At 39.1% G+C, this 21236-nt stretch overlaps 2 protein-coding genes across 2 annotated transcripts; one reads left to right on the top strand and one right to left on the bottom strand.

Moving 5' to 3' along the window:
* Positions 1-1118: 1118 nt before the first annotated feature.
* On the bottom strand, positions 1119-7801 carry LOC145204685 (CCN family member 1-like). The gene is made up of 7 exons (XM_080077278.1): positions 7754-7801; positions 7125-7344; positions 5449-5937; positions 3660-3856; positions 2882-3301; positions 2410-2531; positions 1119-1781 (listed from the first exon to the last, which is right to left on the bottom strand). The coding sequence occupies exons 1-7, from the start codon at positions 7799-7801 to the stop codon at positions 1601-1603; spliced, it is 1677 nt and encodes a 558-aa protein (XP_079933404.1). The 3' UTR covers positions 1119-1600.
* Positions 7802-13205: 5404 nt separating this feature from the next.
* On the top strand, positions 13206-19436 carry LOC145204606 (uncharacterized). The gene is made up of 6 exons (XM_080077196.1): positions 13206-13465; positions 14345-14541; positions 15085-15178; positions 16332-16519; positions 17054-17253; positions 18028-19436. The coding sequence occupies exons 1-6, from the start codon at positions 13341-13343 to the stop codon at positions 18199-18201; spliced, it is 978 nt and encodes a 325-aa protein (XP_079933322.1). The 5' UTR covers positions 13206-13340; the 3' UTR covers positions 18202-19436.
* The last annotated feature ends 1800 nt before the right edge of the window (positions 19437-21236 follow it).

Here is a 21236-nt window from a genome sequence, read left to right on the forward strand (position 1 = left end):
AAGTAGTTGTCTATCATCGCCCGGCGAAAATAGCAGTGACGACCGAACACTGTTGCTCCTAGGTTACATAGGAACCTTATCGTCAACCCGGAAAGCCGGTGCGGGTGGTAATTGCGCTAATTGACTTTGTGTAATTTTCGCTATCGTTACTTGAACTTTGTTATGCACGGAACTATAGCGTGCCGTCCTGACTTGATTAGATCAAACCAGCAGGCCATCTTTGACGCTTTTGACAAGGCGTAATCATCACGTTTGATCAGGTGATGTGGCTCACGTCAGAGCTTTTGTGGCAGCGTGCTGCATGACAATCAATGTGAAGAGGCCGCGGTTAACGGATTGGCATTTGTTCTGTTGTAAGGATATCAAAAGCGGTTGCAACGGAGAAATTGAAAGGTTTGCTTCACTTTCCAAAGAGTATCGAAATGGTTAGCGGAATTGCTAAGTGGCTAATTGTTTTCTACCACAAATATCGATTGGTCCTTAATTCGGAACCAACTCCAATACTCCCACTTAGGCCTACTTAACGCATACCAAAGTTTAATGACACAGGAAAACATATTTTATATTGATTGTGAACAAACCTATGGACTATTGCAGTAAATGAGCTGCTGCTGTGAGTAATACCGCATGAACAATGATTGTTCTTCCAACAGGCTATTGTAAATGCTTCGTAATGTCACCCCTATAACTTCTCTTGTGCGTTTGTACATTTTTAAAGATTTGAGTCAGTTTTTGCCAGAAGTGTTTGTTTTTGGAATGCTGTTGAGATTCGTTAAATGGCCAGTAGGAATTTGAGGCTAGATCATGCGGTTTCGAGCTAATGGAAGAAATGTAACCACCATGACGTTTTCAATTGCTGTTACACAACTTTCGGCTAAAAATGCAGGCACATGGACATGTTGTTATATGTCATCAAATACCACACTACAAAACGTTACATCGCCGAACATTACAACCTATTGTGACTAAATTAAGTGGTCAAGCAATTAGACCGCATTGGCCCGCGCCCACGAAACGGGATGGCCCGCGACGGCAATAACGGCGCCACTTCAGGAATGACCACAATTTCTGAGGGCGCGTTGTTGACAACTGTTACGTAACCACCACGCGTACAGGTATACAAAATGCGTTCATATATTGGCGCGCGAAACTGTACACAGTAAACAAATCGTAGGGGGAATAATAAATAAGAAAGGCACACGCGGTAGAAAATAACAAAAACAAACTGAAAAACAGATGCGGTTGGGCAGATACAGCTGCAACTGCAAAAAGCGTATTAAAAAAACACGTTGGCCGCAAATACTTGAAGCATCATTTGAAGAGTTTTCTTCCTTCGCAGGCCAAACGAACGAACGCGAACGAACGAACAAACGAACGAGGTATTGCGTTGTAGCACCGATGGTTTGGGCTGCGAAGGATATTTTTCAACCTCCATACAACTACTCTGTGTCCGCTTGGGAAACGAAGCGAAACCAGCGCAGTGAACTTATTAGGGCATTTGTCGCAACGATAAAAAATAAACAAAACAAAACACTTGTAGAAAAGTCAACCTTCCTCGAGGAATGTATGGCACAGTGAAGCTTGGGAGCTTTAAACTTGCTCAACTATCAACTGGCATATTCCGGTAGCTTAAGCGGTTCTTGGCTGGAAGCTGATTGGCCGAGAGACAGTTTCTGTGGCAACGACAGTTGGATATCATCATGAGATTCTTGTTAAACCGGGCGCCACTCGGACAAACAAATCTGACGTTGGCTGTGCGTGTATGTCTCGGCGTGCAGCACCTGGTAATGGAAAATGCAAGTGATTGAATGTCAATGCCACAAGATGTGGTGTGAACGCGTGCCAGTGCCTGTCAGGTTGATGTCTATGCGAAGAACCATAGGAATGTGAAATTGCTGCACGACTTGTCGGAAAGTATGTCTAGCGACATGTTCTAGATTGGCAGAAATGCATTGAATTCTCATAGACAAACAAATTGCAAGTGACATAAACGAGTGTTTTGTACGCGTCGATTGTATATTAGGCCGAGTCTTTCGGTTCATTTAGGATTTGGTAATAGTTCAGCCCTTGGTTGTATTTGTGTTTTAATAGAACAAACTTAAAATGGGCCTGACTTTACAATAAATCACACTTGTGTTACAACTTAACTTCCGTGTTCACAACTATAGGTCTAATTTGGCCTCATTATTTTACACAACATGGACGAAGCAGCCAAAATAATTTACTTTTAACGTTTCAGCACAACTGAACGTTATTGTTATCTTTTACATTTTTGCGGAGTGTTAATTGATGGTTACATCATCGTAAGTTAAAAGGTTCGTAGTATAATGTTTTCAAGTTCGCTTCTGGAGTAATGTACAAGGTTTAGCTCCAATATCTTCAATGCTGATAATGATTTCAAATGCTTACCTATCCTGGTCCAAACACAGCCCGCAGTATTTTAACCGAAGCCGTCGAACGCTTTGGCATCCGGCATAGTCCACATGCACTCGCTTAGGAGACCGGCGAAATTTGCTGCACCTGCGGCCGTGCTGTGAAAAGAACACCGGGCGATGAAATATTAGACACTAGAGGGGTTATAATTACAGTTTTTTTTTACTTTTGTAAATTGCGTATGAATGTGTACATGATTGATTTAACTTTAAGACTGTTTATCTTATACAGAGAGCATATACGAAGATTTGACTACATATTTATCACATCAAAACACAATTGTGTTGACAAGCCGGCCATGAAAATCGAAATTATTTAAGTAGGCTAATTGTATTTTTACGAATAATTAGCAGAATATATTAGCGTTTGCGACCACCATATATAACCAACAACGAAAACGATGAGTCACATAGTTTGGGATATTAACACAAATTGATCAAATTTTTACCTTTGGTTTAAAAAGTTGATTCTGGTCGCATGGACGAACAATGCAAAGTCGAATCTCTCGTTTCAAGCGGCATTCTGCGTTCAAATTTGCCACGCGAGTCGAAATTCCGAGTCCGCAAGTCTTTGAGCAGGCGCTCCACAGGGACATACGTGTTGTGCAGTGGGGTCGGCTTCTATGTTGGTGTACGGAAGTTGCTACATCGACTTTGGTCACTGTCGAAGCCAGGCAAGCAATGTTGAGTAAACAAGCCAAGGGAAAAACTCCACTTAAGGTTAGATAGACTTTCATCTTGTTTGAATTAACAGTACAGCTTTTATGCTTAGTCCTACACGTGGGACGCTTGTTCAACAAAGTTTTTCTGAAGGCGCAAAAAAACACGTATAAGTTGAAGAACAATAATACAGCTGATACACTGAATCTCTAAATTTATTGTTTGTCTGCAATAATGCCTCTAACCCTGAGGTCTGACCTTTTTGTCCGATTTAAGAATCCTTGCTTGAAAATAATACTGCCCAATGCCGACTTATGAACTTAAACAATGATTTTTTTGATTTACGTAAAGTTCGGTGTCACGAGTCTTCACCTGAACGTCATAACATTTTCCTATTTCGGGTCGTTCTTGGCCAATTAATACCAGCATCAGCCAAATTCATCGCTACCCAATGCGCTCAATTAACTGGCACCGCAAACCATCCGCGAAATGCTATATTTAGGTCAGTAAATAATATTTTCCTGCAATACGCCGCGTGCGGATGTATTTCGTCGCCAAAGGAGCTACCTCTGAACGCCGCAACCTGACAATCGACCTGCTGCTTGGATGAGTCGCAAGTGCCTCTCTATTACTCTGCTGCATACACAGGTCAAATCGCGAAGTGTCAGCAAATTGAATACGCGCTGACCGCAGATCTTGCATTCCGGATACTGGCAATTGGCTCCAGCATACACCATACATGCTCAGTACTTGTCTTGGCGGCGCTGACAAGCGTTGAAGGATCACCCATCGTGTCACATGCATTTATAAGGCGCTGACCAACGCACGCGCTAAGCCCACAAAGCCTGAGGTGGCCCACTTCAGCGAACATCGGCGTATGACGTCAGGCGATAGTGGCGATGGCATATGGCAACCTTGCGCTTTAAAAGAGTTCCTAAATACTCCCGGACGCATCCTGAGTCATGAACTAAGGGCATCGGGAATGACAATACGCCACTTATGGCGGCCCTGAATCACTAGCCCCTTTGCTCTTCTGGCGCTGACGTTATTTCCGTTAATTTCTGTTCAACACTCGGCGTTTATCGTGATCGAAATCTTCGCCATTACGACATTAATCTCCTCTCGTAATCACAAGCGCATGTTCGCGCGACGTCAAGTGCCGAAACGCGGTCACACAACCACTGCAACGCTCCGAAAATCTCTTCTGCTTTATCAAGAGTACCGAAAGCATATTGTCCACGCGCAAGACCGCCTCAAGACTTTTTGCACAAAGAAATCGCGTCGTAAAATTCGCAACGTCGCCCGTTAGCTAGGCAATTTGAAGACAGGTTTATGTGTTGCCGCGGCGCGCACCGTTTTAAGACGTATCAGCTGTATTAACGGCATGCCAAGAGCGGTTATAAATACGCCCGGCAAAAGGGTTTTCGCGACCCCGCCATGATTCGGACCTTCGAGCGCCACTCACAGGAATGACGTATCTGAGATGTTTCACGGCGCAACGTTTATACAACTGCGGCAATTGAATGGTATGAAATTGACTAGTGCCCAATTTTCCAATTCAATCGGTTTTACAGCGTTTCGAGTGCTCTGGAATGCGCGCTGAGTCGCGTGGGCGCTATGCTACCTTGATTGTTATTTTTACCCGAAATTCCAACGAATTCGCGGTTGGTCTTGTAGAAATATTTTTATGGGCCGGGGTGCTTTCGAGCACTTGGAAAACAACAGTGTATATACGGTATACGGAAGTTTATCTAGACCATTTTTTTTTCATATCAATAACTATTTTACGGGTACCCTTGAAATTGACATTAAAATGAAGAAGCTGCCAGAGCTTGTAAAACTATTGCTAAACACCCCAATGTGTTACTATTATATGAACACAAATCTGTACAGTAGGTTTACCCTTTCGTTGTAACAACGGTCGCAACACAAACCACGCAATTTTTAAGATTCTAAAATATTTACATTTTCAGAGTTCTATAGCGACTGAAATTGAAACAGTACAAAGCGAAGAATTACGCAATACGCTTCGATTTCGACACTGGCTAAAAATAGCGCCAACACATACCTCACCTTTGAATCTTTTAACGTTACAGACAAACTCGTTTCCCTAAGAAAACATATTTTAAGCGATTCTATCTGTTAGATGAATCAACGCCGGTAGATAATGTCAACATACATGAAGAGATAAGAATGACAAAGTGTAAACTAATGGAATTGTTCTCCTTAGCTGTTTTAGAAGGAAATGTCATTGCTGGCAATATACTCTTAAAATATCACTTTGGCACGGTCTATGACTGTACTGGTGACTGTATGTATAAACTACGATATATTTAACCTGTTAAAGCTTACATACCTGGAATTAGATTGGTTTGGGACCAAGCATCATCAGGGAGATCCGGCTCATTGATATACGCCAACTGATAATCAATCAGTTCATCACCATCCCAATCCTCATCGCCGTCATAAAAGTCCACATCTCTAGCGACGTTAGTGGCCAATGGATCCGCATCAGGAAGAAACCCAAGGCCCTCGGTAAGATCACTCACATTGACCGCAACATGATCATTATCAACAAAATCGGTCCAGAAAGTCTGATCGGCGGGAAGTACTCGGTCACCTGATTCAGTGCTGCACACCCATTGGTCGCAGCACTCACCCGGAACGGACTGAAGACGAGCATTGGTACAAACCTCAGCTCTTGGAGCCTGAACTTCGTGTGGACATTGCGGAACACAGCCAATGTCGCCGTCCAGACACCAACATCTCATTCGACAAGAAGGTTCGAACATTGCGCCACTTGGTCTTCGCTCTCCGTCGTGCCAGCAAGGTTCTCCGCTTTGTGCTGCATCAAATGAAGAAAAGAATGTTAACTGGTTATGGGCATGATAAAACTGGAAATCATTTGAAGTGTTTAAAAGTTGTCAACACCTTCACACCAAATTCCGAATTTAATGTCCGCAAATCAAAAATTATGTTTTTTTTTAATTCTAAATCAAAGCAATACTTTTCCCCTAGAAAGCACGTTTACTGTGACCATACAGCGTTGACGCTGGTATATAATAAAAGTACCCACTTACATATTTTACAAACATATGTTATAGTGTGGTCTTTAGTGGTAAACCGATTTTCCAACAATACGCATTATATTTTTAGCTTTTGATCAATATAGCAATAAAACTGAGCAATACAGAAATATATAGTGTTGTCGCTGTGTGTTTATTTTTTTGTTGATCTGCAACTTTTTTGGCACAAGGATTTAGATAAGCTGTTGTTATCTTTCAATATCCCGCAAAATATAACGTTTTAGTATCAATCAAACTTTATGGTTTGCCCATACAGCTGGCATCAATATTATGAGCTTTACAATTTTATGCATCTGCGAAACGCCATCCGATAAACGTTGTCAACTAAGGATATTGAAAGGAAGTATGGTATTGAATCGCGAGACAATATCCGAATTTATTTTACGAGTTGGTGGAAATGAAATTACCTACCATATCTTCGCACGCGAATATGCTTTAATGTAAAAGAAGTGCTCCTAAGTTTGTTTGTTTTATTACAGAAACGTTTTTAGACAGTTTTTTGATGAAACGAAATAAATATTTGGGTGTTAACTGTGCGTATCTGGCGATTACTTAAATGTAATATTAATTTTCTCAGTTTTGGGCGGCTTACTATTTTTAACAAGGAAAGTTTAAAACACGTTGCGCAAAATGTTTCTTCAAATCTACAAATAGGAACAAAAAAGAGATCAATTTTTAACCACAAGTTACATTTTTAATTAGTTTAGCAATGTAATGCTCTAAAATGAAGTGACAACAGCACAATTTACAATTATTTTAGTAACCTCCATTTAATCTGCTTTTAAAAAGGCAGGGAAATGTATTTTTTAAACTATTTTTTTAACTTCATATTTACAACTTTCTTGCAATGATTTATCTTAAGATTTTGTGACGCCGCAGACACATGATATAGACCCCAGCATGAGCCATCGACTTTAAGGGAAATATAGCCAGAAACTATACTTACCAGTGCATATGCCACCACCGTGGTTCGCGCCACCGTTCGAATAATCGCAGAAGAGGCCACGATGTGGATCACAAACTTCCTGAAAGTAGTTGCAAGTCTCGCCTGCCTGACGAGCACAGACACGGCAGCAATTGCAACCGTCCACCACACGACTGACTCCTATAGGACAAGTGGAAGGCTCCCCGCTACAATCACATTCAGCAGGGCATCCTGCAATTGTCTGCTTAAACAATAATACGATTTTTAATTTTTGTAATATCGCGAGGTGTTGGGTTTTGGTTAAACTGTTTATTGTAATACATACGTTGCATGTAATTTTTAATCAGATAAAGTTTGCCACGTTGTGTTGCAAAGTCTTTTTTGGAAGAAATTTTCGATTCATAGCGTCGATTCATTAAACATATCGAACATTTTAAGATTTCAAATGTTTGACACTTTAAATTTATCATTTACTTTTTAACTTTGTTGTCGTTTTAGGTGCCCAAAAATATATTAAGCGAAAAAACAAATGATTTGATTTTTTGCCGTTGTTTATTTTAGTACAATGCCAAAACGGTTGATTCTATTCAATCAAAACGACTGAAAATACATACAAAGTAACGCATAACATTTTATCAATAAATTCTTACCTCACGAAACATGAGAACAAGAAACAAAACAGTCAAGAAACTTCTCATATTTTTGTTTTATGTTAGCTCAAAAATTAAGATCAAAATCTAATCATTAAAAAAAATAATTAGCAAAAAAATCCTTTCCATAATATTTGATACCGAATTTTTTTTTTACCTCGCCTTAACAGTCCACCTTAACTTTTCATACTCTGATCCCAATGGGTCCAAATTTGGGGCTTTTATAGCTATCGGGCTTGGACAAGCAACAATAGGGGTCTGTTCTATATGGAAAATAATTGCAGTGTCATTTTTTTGGGAGCGAGGTCCCAGGACCCGTTGACGGCACCCAATGTGACTTTAACCCCATTACTAGGGGTACTGACGTCATTGGCCCGATGTTTTGAGTTAGTTTGGGTTAAAGAAAATGTGTTTTTGTACACGTAGAAAGTTAAAATGTTAATTACGTACCAGGCATCGTATTCAAGTGAAACGCTTGTTTGTTGTGTAATCCTTAAATTTATTTTAAAAGGGAGCATTTAATTGATGTTAAAAACAACCAGAAACGTTATTTGAAAAATAATATGTTGTTTTGCAACTATTTGGAATTCAAAACACAAAGTAACAGAAAGGGCAAGAAAAAACGCCCAATAAACGAATTCCCAATGAGCATGTTATGTTTTGTGTGAAAATTCTAGTGTCTTGTAAAAACAAAAACACATAAAATTGAGTTTAGTCGTAAGGCAATATCGTTGTGAAAGTGATGCTGCGTCCAAAAATAGAACCTGTTTATTTTTGGCGCAATTCGACGTAAACCGCTTACGGCAAATTGTTATTCGCTACCTCCCAAACCGGAGGTGGTGTTTACTCGCCTTTCATCAGCCGAAAATTGCTTCTAATTGCCCCACCTCAAGCAATTGTCTTGCACAGACCAAGACCGACCTCACGCATGCACAAAGCGGCGAATTAAACACGTCTTTTTGACCACTGAAGACAACTCAAGGGCTCCCGCGTGAAAGTGGCAACAATGAAACGCTTAGTATTGGGCCTAGGCGTAATGGCGTCTAAGCAAAAGGGATCACTTGACACTAAATCCACAGTGCAACGGCTTTGGACTGGGTCACTCCGTTTCGTTATGGCGGTTACTACAGAGCGAGTGAGGACGATGGCTGTTGACAGCATGGGAACCGGTTCGGATTACGGCTCGCGCGGTCAGTTACGTCATTTGTTTGTAATAAGCAGATTGATGACGTAATGGAGGTGCAAACGACCAGTTTTTCAAGACTTGTGATGAAAACAAGGATTTGGAGTTAATTTATCGCGTTTGATAATAATCGCTGATATGAAAAAGATTATATATTAACGTAAGCCCATTTAGGTACGGAGCTTTGTGGGATTAAATTGCTTCGTCACGCTATAAGGCCAGTGCGATCGTAAGGATGATTGATGAACGTTGTAATAAATCGAGAAACAAATGAAAATTAATCGTTATTAGAATGTGAAATAATAAGCGATGATGTATTGATGTGTATTGCGGACGTCTGTGTATGTAATCCTGAAACTAAAGACCATTACTTATCCAGTAGATATGTAACAAACACAAAGAAACGGCTGATACCAATTGTATTAGCCACAGTGCTGACTTTGTACTAAAGAGCTTCAATTTATCCTTAGGTGTGGCCGCTTGCTACAAATGAGAGGATTATTGTCAAGCATTGTCCACGCTCCTTAAACAGAAAACAAAACCAGCAATCAGGGGAACAACGTCAACAGCCCAAAATAACGCACTACTTAGCACGGCGACGCCGAAATCGTGTAACAAGCGCTGTGACGACATTAAACTATTCAAAACATTCGTGGCCTGATCCTAAGTTTCGCGTCTGGCCGTCTCCTATGAGACAAAACGAGCCTTCATGCAGACCTGTACGCCAATTGAACTTTTGACATTAGCCACTTGCGAACAAGGATTAACAATCATAACAAAGGTCTTGCGAGTCGGTAGCACTCTCTAGTATGAGTGATAGTCTGGCTATGATTGATGGCAAATGCTGGAAATAAACTGCGTGTTATTTTGGGTCCCAAGAACTGGCCGAATTCTGACGGCTTGTTTACCGGAACCAAGATGTGTTTCGTTATGGGAATTTACGTTAATTGGACAATTAGCTGTGAGAAGTCGTAGTTTGGGAACAACTCTGCGCCAAATATACGCTTTAATTTGTGTTGGAGAAAGTTAATGTAAACTGTTGCTCAATTATAATTCGATAAATTAGTCACTAACGCAAAAAAGTCACAAGACAGCAGAACAGATGAGTAACCAAAAAGAAGAGCATACCACTGTATATGTAATATGACCCTTTACACATGAAAACTTTTGTAATTTGTTGATAGCATATATCAAGCCACAATAAATTGGACAAACAACTCTGTTTTGAAAATATTTACATTTTTATAAAGTAACGCAATGACCATTACAAACAACGCAAGATGTGTCGAAGGCCCTGAAAGTAGTAAATTAATTTTGTGTCTCTAGAAAAAGGATTCAATCCAAAGTAGAATGCCAAAGTACAAATTCAACAAGTTTAACAAACATTGTGGCATTAACTAAGCAATATTTTTAGTCGAAAAAAAACGTGTATATGATTTGAGTTGCACAGTTTCAATTCGATAGTTGGTAGTATTGCGTTTTCAGTTTAATAAATGCAAAAAAAACAAAAATATGGTAAACCAACAAATGTGTTTTAAACAATAAATTTTATTAAAGTACCAAATTCCAACATTCAAATTTGGGATATGAAAAGCAATAAACAAATTAATCCATAGCATAAGTTACAAACCACCTTTTGCCCAAAAATGTAGCAGAGAGACAACTAAAGATGCTTATTTTCAAACTGCAGTTGTCAACGATCTAGCATTATTAGCAATATTCGACACTTTATAAAGTTTGTTTGGGACACAAGCCACGCAAGTCAGAACGAATCCTTCTAATTGTCCTGCGCACGGCGCACATGCTTTATGTGGTGGTTTGTGGTTATTTTCAGCAACAAACGTGTTCCATGGAATCAGGCGAAATCGCATTTCACCTTTGTGTTTTGCGTGCAACATTTACGATAGCTGGAAAAGATTAAATGCGCCTGAAAGTGCAATGGGCAAGTGTACCGCAAGGCAGGTGCAAATGGTCGTCTTGGCCTTGCACCTTAGCCCTTATAATTACATGCGGACCTGTGATCCTGTAAAGGAAATCCCTAATCACTGAGGCAAATGAATAGGTCTATTGTTCGGTGGTGTTAGAAAATGTTGCTAACGTCCTCAAAACTTTTGCCGGCTGTCAAAGCCGACAGTTTTAAGATAAAAGGGGCGATAAGGCATAAAGTGTTAAAGAAGCGAAGTCCTAACTGCATTAGGTGGTCGTTTAACCCCTGATTTAACCTCGTGTGATTAAAGAAGCCAAGCAAGACTGTTATGTGCATATTAAATTATTAGGTTGCAAATTTATTATTTTGCAACTTTTGACACTACATAAGTAGGTGTATCAGTAACTTGTTTTATGCTAAACAAAACGACAAGTTCAACATAAGTTTTGCAATATTCGAAATGTTTTTGTTACATGAATCGCTAAAACGCAATTTAAAATTTTAATTTTTAGGCAATAAACTATTACCAAAGAGTTAAAATAAAATGATTATCGGATTTGTAATTCATTCAAGGCAACGGCAGAAACATCGGCACAACGGCAACGTAATATATTTGGCCGAAATGTTTCGATCAACCGAAACTTCGGTGCATCACTAGTAGTTATTTGCCGTCTTTGAAAAAAAACTTATTTGCCCGTCTTGAAATAAATGGTTTGTGACCTTAAAACAGGATCTGTCAAAAATGTTTCAAAACGATCAGAACTTGCCAAAACGCTGCCCAATTGGCCTTACTTAATGATGTCGTTGAAATTAGATTCGTCAATATTGTCAAGAAAAACCCTAAAAAACCCTATTTAACCCTAAATATCAATGTAATGACGAGGCTTATTTTAATAAAATATTGTGAAAGTTGTTTCTTTACAGGGTTCGAACCCAGGACACCGCCGGGGACGAATCCCGATCAGGGTTTTTCAAGTCTGTAAATGCGGGTCAGGCGCGTCGGACCATTCGGCCAAGTTCCTGCCAAAAAATATTGCGAAAGTCAAAAACGAGCAACTTTGAAATACCCACAGCGCCACTTCGTGGTGATTATTGTCATCACTTTACGAACACTATAAATGTGGCGCAGTTGAAAACGGGCAGCGTACAACAATGAACGTTTTCCCTGTTTTTTAAGTATTTTTTTTCACAACGAGTTTTCGATTTGTTATTTACAATGTCATTCCAAGTTATTCTTCCAAAGTATGTTTGTAGGAATAGCATCAGCATTTGGACAAACATTGGTTTCCTTTTTTGTTAAATTTGTCCGTGTGAAACAAACCTCATCATATTTCACATCAGTTTTTGGAAATCAAAATAATGGAAAACACTTTATGTATAAACCAAGAAGATGCTTTGAAAATAACGTTAGGATTTTTTGGGGAATCAACCTACGTTTTCTTTATTATTCATAGCATGTAAATTCGTTGAAATTCGTCGATGACCCTACTTCATGACATCACTCCCAACGAGCTAATTTTAGATTGGTGACGCTATAATTTACGAGCAAGAAACTCCAGTTCGCACAAAGGCAAAGTTTTTCATTCAAATATTTGGCAAATCAACTAAACAATTCGGACTCAAATAATTTACATTTGATATTTCGTACGTATAGAACTCAAAGTAAAAGTTTTGCATTTGCAAATAGCTCCTAATACCAATGCAAAGGTCCATAAGCATTTACGTCTAAACATTTTTGTCTGTGTCCTGTGTCAATAATACACTTTTATTTCGAAATGCATTTGAGTGGTGAAAAAAGTTACGGCTGTATGTTAAAGTTGCCAAGAATGCCAGCAGAGCTCATCTCGAACACTTCTAAACTATTGGTATGGTGTGTGGTCAAATTTTCAATCGAGATGGTGTGTAGCCAATTTTTGTTCCGATGTCTAATCGCACTAGTATTGACAGCAAATAAAACACCAAATATAATGTTTAAAACACATAACGTCATTTGTAGGCAATGTTGACCTAACATTTTATCTTTAAATTTTCAAATATTTTTTTCGAATTTATCACCTTTGACAAATAATTTCTGTCATTTTAATACTTACGGTAAAACCAATTCTATTTTCGTTTGCTGAAAAGGCCCATAATAAGATCGCAACATTTTTTTGTTTGGCATCGATCGGTTTACATAAAGGCTTATTTGATTGTGAGCCTGTCAAAAGGCCCCTATATTAAATCATTAATTGAGCGACGTGATGTTTCCTGAAGTGCCAAACTGTTGACTCGCGAAGGGAATGGAAGAACGCACGCAGGCCGTGCCGAGTGCCTGTATCTAATTACTTCGTGATGACACACAACTTACTAAAACTGCAAAAAAACGTTTTTCCAGCTGTGTGTAATACGTGCAGTTAATCATAAGTGCTTACAAGGAAGGATAAGACGCTAAATTGTGTAAAGTTATTATTTAGCGTAATTTGTAGTGTGTGAAAGATATGGATTCTAAACATGTGAATGAAATGGACTTGCCAAGGCATCAAGCGTTTATTGCATTTGAGTTTATATTCACTGTGGCTGGGATGTATATGTTGATCGCCGTCTTAGTTGTTAATTGCAGAAAGTAAGTTGTATTCTGTGCAAAAACAAACGTCTTTGTACCTCTACCAGCCATCTATGCTACAAAATGCGCCAACTGGACATATTATACGTTTATCTGATTTATAGTTTCTATAAATTTGGAACATTTGCGAAGTGATTTTATGAATAGTAAACATATATGCCAAAAAATCGTTTATATATCCGTGTTTTGTATTCTTTACACAATTTTCGAATGTGGTAAAATACAAACTTAAAGTTAGAGGATACAGTACGGTTATGCTAGTGGCAAATCGCAGGAAGGAAGTTGTACAAATACTTGTGTAAAATTTACAGGGTGACCAGAACGTGTCGGGCGTTATATTAAATGTAAGGTATTATGAAAACGCCAAGACACATTTACTGTTTCTTAGTGTGTAAAACAATCGCTTTGTAAAAGTTTGTAAAAAAAAAAGTTTTAGACAAGTTGTACTATTTGTTTGCTTATGATTACTAAACATTTCCGTGTGCTGTAATACCCTTCCACATAGAGTAAAACTGTCCGTACTTAAGAGTGTATAATCTAGTTGATCTGTGATATTAATTTGTTCTTCGCTTGAACCAGCGTTTCACATAGCCCTAAGTGTACTAAAGGTTACGCATTAATGAAGGTTCACAATTTTGCCTGAATTTCATTTCGCACCTTTGTAGACCCAAATCTTATATTTTGATTCACAACGTTTCGTGATATGCTGACACAGTTTATTGTACAACGTACTTTTTTGTTTTGTTTAGTGTACTTGGTCCTCATTTGCACCTCAACAACCTACTTTGAAACTCAATATTCATGCTAAATATCATTGCTTATTTACAAATCAATTACAATTTTGCATTGCTTGATAAAGGCCTTCATTAATTGTTTCAGATACGCTTGTTCTCGTGCTTATGTTTCCAAGAGATTGTGGAAGACCCGATTTCTTCTCGACGGCTTTTTCGTGTTCTACATCGTGACAGCAAATAGCAAGTTCCTTCTCAACCTTATTACATTGCTCTCTCCACCCCCGACATCTGTAAGCAGTTGCGCAAAGGTCGGAAAAGCGTTCCAGTTTCTTCACGCCGTGGGTAAGTTTAATCGAAATTTGTTGATTGATGTTTATGAGTGTTAGGCAATGTTAAACTGCTGTTGAGAAGTTTGTATTGAGTTAAACTGTTATCAACGACTACGTAAGGTTCTCTAAGAAGGGATTTGACATATAGCCAAAGACGGCGCCGGCAGAAAATTTGGCAAAAGGGGTACATTTTTACACATACATAATTACATGGATAGATTACAATATCATGTAATTATGTTCACAAAGGCATGTTTTATAAAATAAAACACCCATAAAACTCCACAAAGTAACTTTTTTATTCATTAGGTTTTTCGACAAAATATGTTAACTTAAAGGTACATTACAAGTCCAAGAGGGGGGCAAGGCCCTTTCTTGCCCCTACGTGCTGGCGCCCATGGGTTAGTGGTTGCCTTATCTTTACCACTACGAAACGAAATATCCGTAGGTCAGATATCCGTATTAATTAGTAACCCTAATGGATTGAACAATACAGTGTTTTTGCCAATTGATGTAGCCCATGTGTGTGTTTCAACCTGTCTTACAAACTTCACAGGCGCTGGATCTCTTTATATATTCCTGTGGTTGCGACAAAACACACTGTACCGGAATCCATTTCTCAAGCGGCTGGCGACGCCATGTTTGATTGGGTAATCTTTATTTATATGTTTAGATTCCAGCTGTTCAAACAAAAACACAACTAAAATATAGTTGAAAGACCCTAAGTGTATCTAAATAACATTCAGTTTGCAAAATTGGCAAGCTTGACCGAATATTGGTTGCGTGTGTGTAAGGTTGGTCTGGAGGTGATAGGACGAGCGGTTACTTCGGTTTACACATGACGCTTAGCACGCATCTGAAAAGCCACGTACGTAATAAGTTTCTTGTGCCGAACGTGCGTAAGACAAGGTTTGCACAACACCAAAGGCGTAGGTGTTAACCTCCTGTAGACAAATCACAATTCAAAGCCTTTAAAAGTTACCAGACCTAAAAGTGTTGATTTTGAACTTAGGTTAATGGAAAGACAACGCTTGAAGTGCGTTACAAATTTTACAGTACAACTTCATTTCCGTTTTGTTATCAATGGTTGTAACAACTAAAAAACGTGCAATATTTAACAAAACTAAAATTCGTGGCAAATAATAATTGTTGTCCCACTACCGTGATATGTAACAATATTCATAATTGCCTAGTGTACACTCCAATAAGCGTTATTGGTGCAAGCAGTCATGTGAAATATAGTTTGTTCATTGTCCCATAGCAATAATTTTTTTCACATCAGCAGTAGTAAAAAGGTTAAGACGGGCACGACGCGTTGCTCATAAAACCAGGAAGCACCTTAACTTCCGTTCAAAGTCTACGTTCTAGACTCTATAGAGTAGTCGAATTGACAAACATTCATTAGGGGGAAATCCGGATAAGGCCGAGACTTAAGTAAAACGCAAGCGAAAGTACAGATTTGCTTATGCGGCGAAAGCACACTTTTGCCAAGTATTGAATTAGCAGTATTATTAATTGCAGGTGCCGATGGCAACTGAAAACGAAACAGTAACTTGTAAACGAAAGTAACGGACAAGTTTCTAACGTAAAGATCCGATTTTACAAAGCTGAATCGTCCCGAAATGTATGATACAGTGATGCACAGCTGTCATTTTACCTACAATGTGTTAATTTACAAATACTATGTTAACACTGATGTAAACTTACATACTTGTGATGACACTTACTATCATGCAGTAAAAAAACATGTCAAGTTTGATACTTATTACCAGTGTAATAGCGTCAATATATTTGCCTTCACAGGGTGAGTTGGGTGCTTCTTGCCGTGATTTTGCTTATTGTCGGCGTCGGCACAGTTGCGCTGATGGTGACGTCAAACGGTATGACGTACGTAATTGGCAACGTCAGCGGTCAATGTGAAAACGCGATGGAAGACACCAAGAACACCACTGTGGTCTACGCAGGCTACTCGGCCGTTATGCTGACGCAAGGTGACTCAGCGCTTTAATAGGTTAATTTTAAAACGGATATCCTTGAAGCAACTGACGGGGAAAACGTGAAGTTGTTATAGTGGCAATAATTTTATCCCGAAACATATTAGTGCCGTCGTGTCGTTTGGGATGTAACTTAACTACATATGACGGAAGTATATTATTAAGTTCTGCACGTTTGAACTTTTAAGTCTTGTGACATAGCTTGCTTCGGCGAATTTTGGACGTTTAACAAGAAGTAGCCTTATTTGACTTCTGCCCAACGTAGTAAACAAAACAGCTTGTCACTTATGACTAAAATTTTAACAAATACATTACCAATTTTTAGCTATAGACCAATTTTATGTCATATAGATTGCCAGTATAAACAAGCTTATTTGAAGGTCACATACAACCTTTTAACACAAACATTTGGCAGTAACGGACACCAATATTATCTCCAATACCCCATAAGATCAAATTGCCCAGCGTGTCATATCTCAAGAAAATGAACCAAAGGTCAATATAATAAACACTTGCACTTCGCATTTTCAGTGTGGCTGCTTTTTATGTTCGTGTACATTCTAAAACGACACGAGAATCTCAATCAGCGAAGTTTTACCAATATTTCAAAGAAACGATGTCTCAGTGTCGTGATACGAAATTGCTGTATTGCTGCTGCTATAACGACTGTTACAGACCTTGCTGTTATTCTATGTAATGTGCTTGGACTCCGCTACAAGCTAACTCAACAGGTAAATGGTTCGTGTTTTTAATGGATAAAATAGCTATACTATAAACTTTCCTTTGCGAGGCGTAGAAACGTCGGATAATTTGTTTGTGTTTGCCGGTTAAACAAAAACGAAGGTTTATGAAATATGCCTGGCAAAAACACTATTGTTATACTTATACCAGTCTTGCTTTATCAGTCAAAAGTAGCAACATGTAATTTTGCAGACGATTTTTTATTGTTTTGAACTTTCGTTCTTCTGGGTGGCAAGTAAAAACACCTTTACCTGCACTTTACGTGCACTTCTCTTGTGCCCTTAGTTTAAACAAAAAACTGTGCCTAACCTAATGTGCTAAACTTATCAACTTAAAAAATTAACTTACAAAGGTAATGCAAAGCGGCAAATATGCAACTGCAAACCGCAATGCAGTGCATGGGATTCTTAACAAGTCCAATATCCAAATTTTGAATGTGCTCTATAGTTTATGATTTGTAAGATTCGGTAAAGCATGCAAGCAAATGCAAAGAACTAAAACGCAACAAGGTTTTCAAATTGTCACCGTGTTTTATCATTTTGGTACCTTTTTTAATTTGCACGCGTATATATTGAAAAAAAACATCGATTTTTTACGTTTATTTGCTGCATTTATTGCGATCGTGTTATTGATTTCAAAAGCGGTCAAAGTCGTTGCGACATGAATTATGAATTAAAAAAATCTTTATCTTCCGCGTTAGTTTGGATAACACCTCGTGAGCAATTCATCATGTGAATCTAAAAGAGCGCTTTATTCTATTTCAGGAAATATACGTGCTCTGGGACTTCGACTATGCAATCAACTTGGCTTGCACGCTGTTCTGTTTCCGAAACTGGAAAACACTCCTTTTTCCGTGGTTTACAAAACGATGCGATGGGGTTAGAAGGCGCGAAGTAGGGACGATTTCAAATGGGCCTTCGGCTACTGCTACAGGTTGACAATATCAAAAATGACACACAAGAAAAACATTTCGCCCTGCTGTGGTTATCCTGAGCATCATGCTAAAGGATGAAGGTGTATTTCTAAGGACTTGAAATCCATTCCAGAGGCAGGACTTTTACAAACAAAGTTTACAAACAAAGTTGTACAAAAAAAAAACTGTAACTGTGAACCCACGCACTGACAGGCATTCTTTTTGATTTTTGCTATTCTTCATCACTTTAGTTTTTTATGTCAGTCAAAATTATAACATGTACAACTGCAATTGGATACAGCACTTTCTGGCGTAATGAGTAGACGACTTGCGTCAGTGTGTAGTGTTAAAGTCTGATTAAATATTTTGTTAAGGCTCAAATCAGAATCGTATAGTTTAAAACATTAAAAGGGGTATTTTTTGTATTTGCACGTAATTTCAGGAACGCTAGCAGTTAGTACTTTGGACATTGATGTCCAGTTTGAATAATGACGCTTTTCTGCCATAAAACAAGAAAAAAACCTCATTTTTTATCACAAAAGCGTGATATTTGTTCAGGCCCATACCAGAACTGTATAGTTTCAAATGTTTTGTTTTGTGTTTTCACGAAGTTTCAGGGAAGCTTTGATTATACAACATTTAACGCTGTATTGGATGTCACTATATTCGCCAACCATGCATTTGAACTACCGTTTTCTGAAACGTGACTGTTTCTTGCTTAGGTCACCTATTTTTCTCAATGATCTGCAGCTCATAATAGCTTCAAATTTTTACTGTTCAATTTCTTCGTATTGCACTTGTAACAGCAGCAAAAAATACAATGAAATGTGTCTTCAGTGACACAGAGCTTGAAAATCGGTGGGAAGTGCAAACAAATTTTTCTAGAGATTGCAACTTAACCGCTACGATAAGTCCAACGTCAAGTGTTTCCAGCAGTAATGTGTCATCACGTGCTTCGGTCTTCTGTGACCCCTGTCAATTAAGGTGTAAAACGCTTGTAATGTCGTTCATCCATTTATTAGGAAATTTCTGATGTGTTTTGTAAAGTTGTTTGTATTTTTCGCAATACTGAACTGTCTTTTTTCTCAACTGTGTTTTAAACTAAAGAGGACGTTATTAGGAAATACACGAAAGGCAACTGCTTTAAAGGTATCGAAGCGTTACAATCAAGGAAGCATCAAATGGGAAATTCCTCGTTTCGGTCTGCTGCATCTTAATCACGTGACGTGTTTCCGCAACCTGCCCAGTAAACAGCTTAATTACCAGGTGCTAAATAAACTTCAATGAAATCATGACATCAATACTTGGTGATAGTGTCAGTGTGATTTTGTGGCTATTATTTCTATCAACCTGCAAAAAGTCACATAACTAGCTGTTTCAAGCAAGTGTGTTTGATTGCCAGCATCGTTATTGCCAAAGGGTTCACTGTAATACAGTGGTTTTCAACTGGTAGTACATGGTCCACTAGTGGTCCATAATGGCTTTTGGGTGGTCTACAAGTCAAGTCAAGTCAAGTCAAAATTTTATTTGCATTGTCACTAAATCAATTGTCATTGATGAACATTTTAGTAAACACAGCAAGGACACCGAAAAAAACCGTTGGTTATCGAGTCAAGTGTCCCGTTATTTGAATGATGCTTGAAGTATTGTGGGTTTTGTTCTGCCGTAGGATCGCAACCGACCGCACGAACCTGGCGGGGTACGTCCGGTTGCATAAGACGGTGGTTGAACCCGCGGGTTCTGCTGGCCAAATGAAACCCGCCTAAACGGAAACACCAGCTCGGTTCCTCGGAACGTTTCCTGTGATCCCGTAGGCAGACCCGGGTGTCCCGAGGACAGTTCGTTGCGATGGAAGTTGGTTCTGAAGTGTCCGTCGCTTATCTCCTCTGCTTCCTAGGTTTCGTAGGATCGATGGCGGGGATCTCCGATGTTGAACGGTGTGGAAGTGATGACTGTTCTCGTCCCAGGTGGCAGATCTGAAAAAGTCAAATCCTACGGCAGTACTTTGCCCTTTTATGTGTGACTACGTAATGTTGTTTATGCACAAAATAAACAAATATTAAAAAGCGATAACAAAAAAATAACACTGGAATAAAACTGTGGGAAAGGAAATAAAAACAAAAAATCAGAGTATGTGGAGAAGGAAAAGGAAACAAGGCTATAAATTAATTGTTTAGGGGGGGCTGGGGGCCTGGACTTCGAGATGTATTAGTTCGAGATTGATGGTATTGCATCAGTAGATGCGAACGGTATTTTTTCCTAAAGGAGGAGCGTGCGAGCGACTTTGTGACGTGTGGTATTTCTTCCCATACTTTTGGACCTCGATAGCAAATTGACCTTGAGCCAACGGCGGTGTTTGCGCGGGGATAAAAATAATTCTGACTGTCGGCCCTTCTGGTGTTGTGAGCATGGACTGACGAAATAGGTGTAAACAGGGTGTTGTATGTGGAAGGTAGTGCACCAGAATGAAACGCGTGAACCAGTTTGGCTAATTCTAGTTTGTAGATGTCTCTAATTTTCAGAAGGCGCATATGGTAGTATATGGGGGTGGCGCGACATCGGTAGGTACTCCGAGTAATAGCTCGCAAGATTTTATTGTGTTTAATGTTGAGGTTATGCAGTGATGCGGTGCAGCCACTGCCCCAAGCGGCGACGGCATATTGCAGATGGGAGTATGCAAATGAGTAATAAATAATTCGGAGAAACTTTTCTCCAAGGTAATCGCGAAGCTTATACACTATACCGCAAGCTTGAGCCAATTTTCTTTCGACATACGTTATATGGTGTTTCCAATTTAACTGATCGTCGATGTATACTCCCAGGTATTTTGTTTTCGTCGATCGCTGTACTTGTTGCGATCCCATGAATATGGAAAACTTGTCGGAAAAAGAACGCTTGCTAGGACGAAACAGTAGGTACGTTGTTTTACTGGTGTTTAGTGATAATTTGTTGTGTCGCATCCAATTGTCCACGTGTGTGAGTTCCTTGTTTACGTTTTCCTGCAGATCAGTTAAAGACTCTGATGACATGCAAAGGCACGTGTCATCCGCAAATAATTTG

The sequence above is a fragment of the Phallusia mammillata genome, chromosome 8, assembly GCF_965637545.1.
Source record: "Phallusia mammillata chromosome 8, kaPhaMamm4.hap1.1, whole genome shotgun sequence".
In the NCBI taxonomy this organism is placed as follows: domain Eukaryota; kingdom Metazoa; phylum Chordata; class Ascidiacea; order Phlebobranchia; family Ascidiidae; genus Phallusia; species Phallusia mammillata.

What these genes read in the sequence shown, in the direction of transcription:
- LOC145204685 (XM_080077278.1), bottom strand. Translation starts at nt 7,801, where the DNA reads ATGAGAAGTTTCTTGACTGTTTTGTTTCTTGTTCTCATGTTTCGTGAG. An exon ending in CGGTGGTGGCATATGCACTG is followed by an intron (nt 5,938 to 7,124) that starts GTAAGTATAGTT and finishes CATTTGATGCAG; the next exon opens with CACAAAGCGGAGAACCTTGC. An exon ending in ATCAACTTTTTAAACCAAAG is followed by an intron (nt 2,532 to 2,881) that starts GTAAAAATTTGA and finishes TTCTTTTCACAG; the next exon opens with CACGGCCGCAGGTGCAGCAA.
- LOC145204606 (XM_080077196.1), top strand. Translation starts at nt 13,341, where the DNA reads ATGGATTCTAAACATGTGAATGAAATGGACTTGCCAAGGCATCAAGCG. An exon ending in TTAGTTGTTAATTGCAGAAA is followed by an intron (nt 13,466 to 14,344) that starts GTAAGTTGTATT and finishes TAATTGTTTCAG; the next exon opens with ATACGCTTGTTCTCGTGCTT. An exon ending in CCAGTTTCTTCACGCCGTGG is followed by an intron (nt 14,542 to 15,084) that starts GTAAGTTTAATC and finishes CAAACTTCACAG; the next exon opens with GCGCTGGATCTCTTTATATA.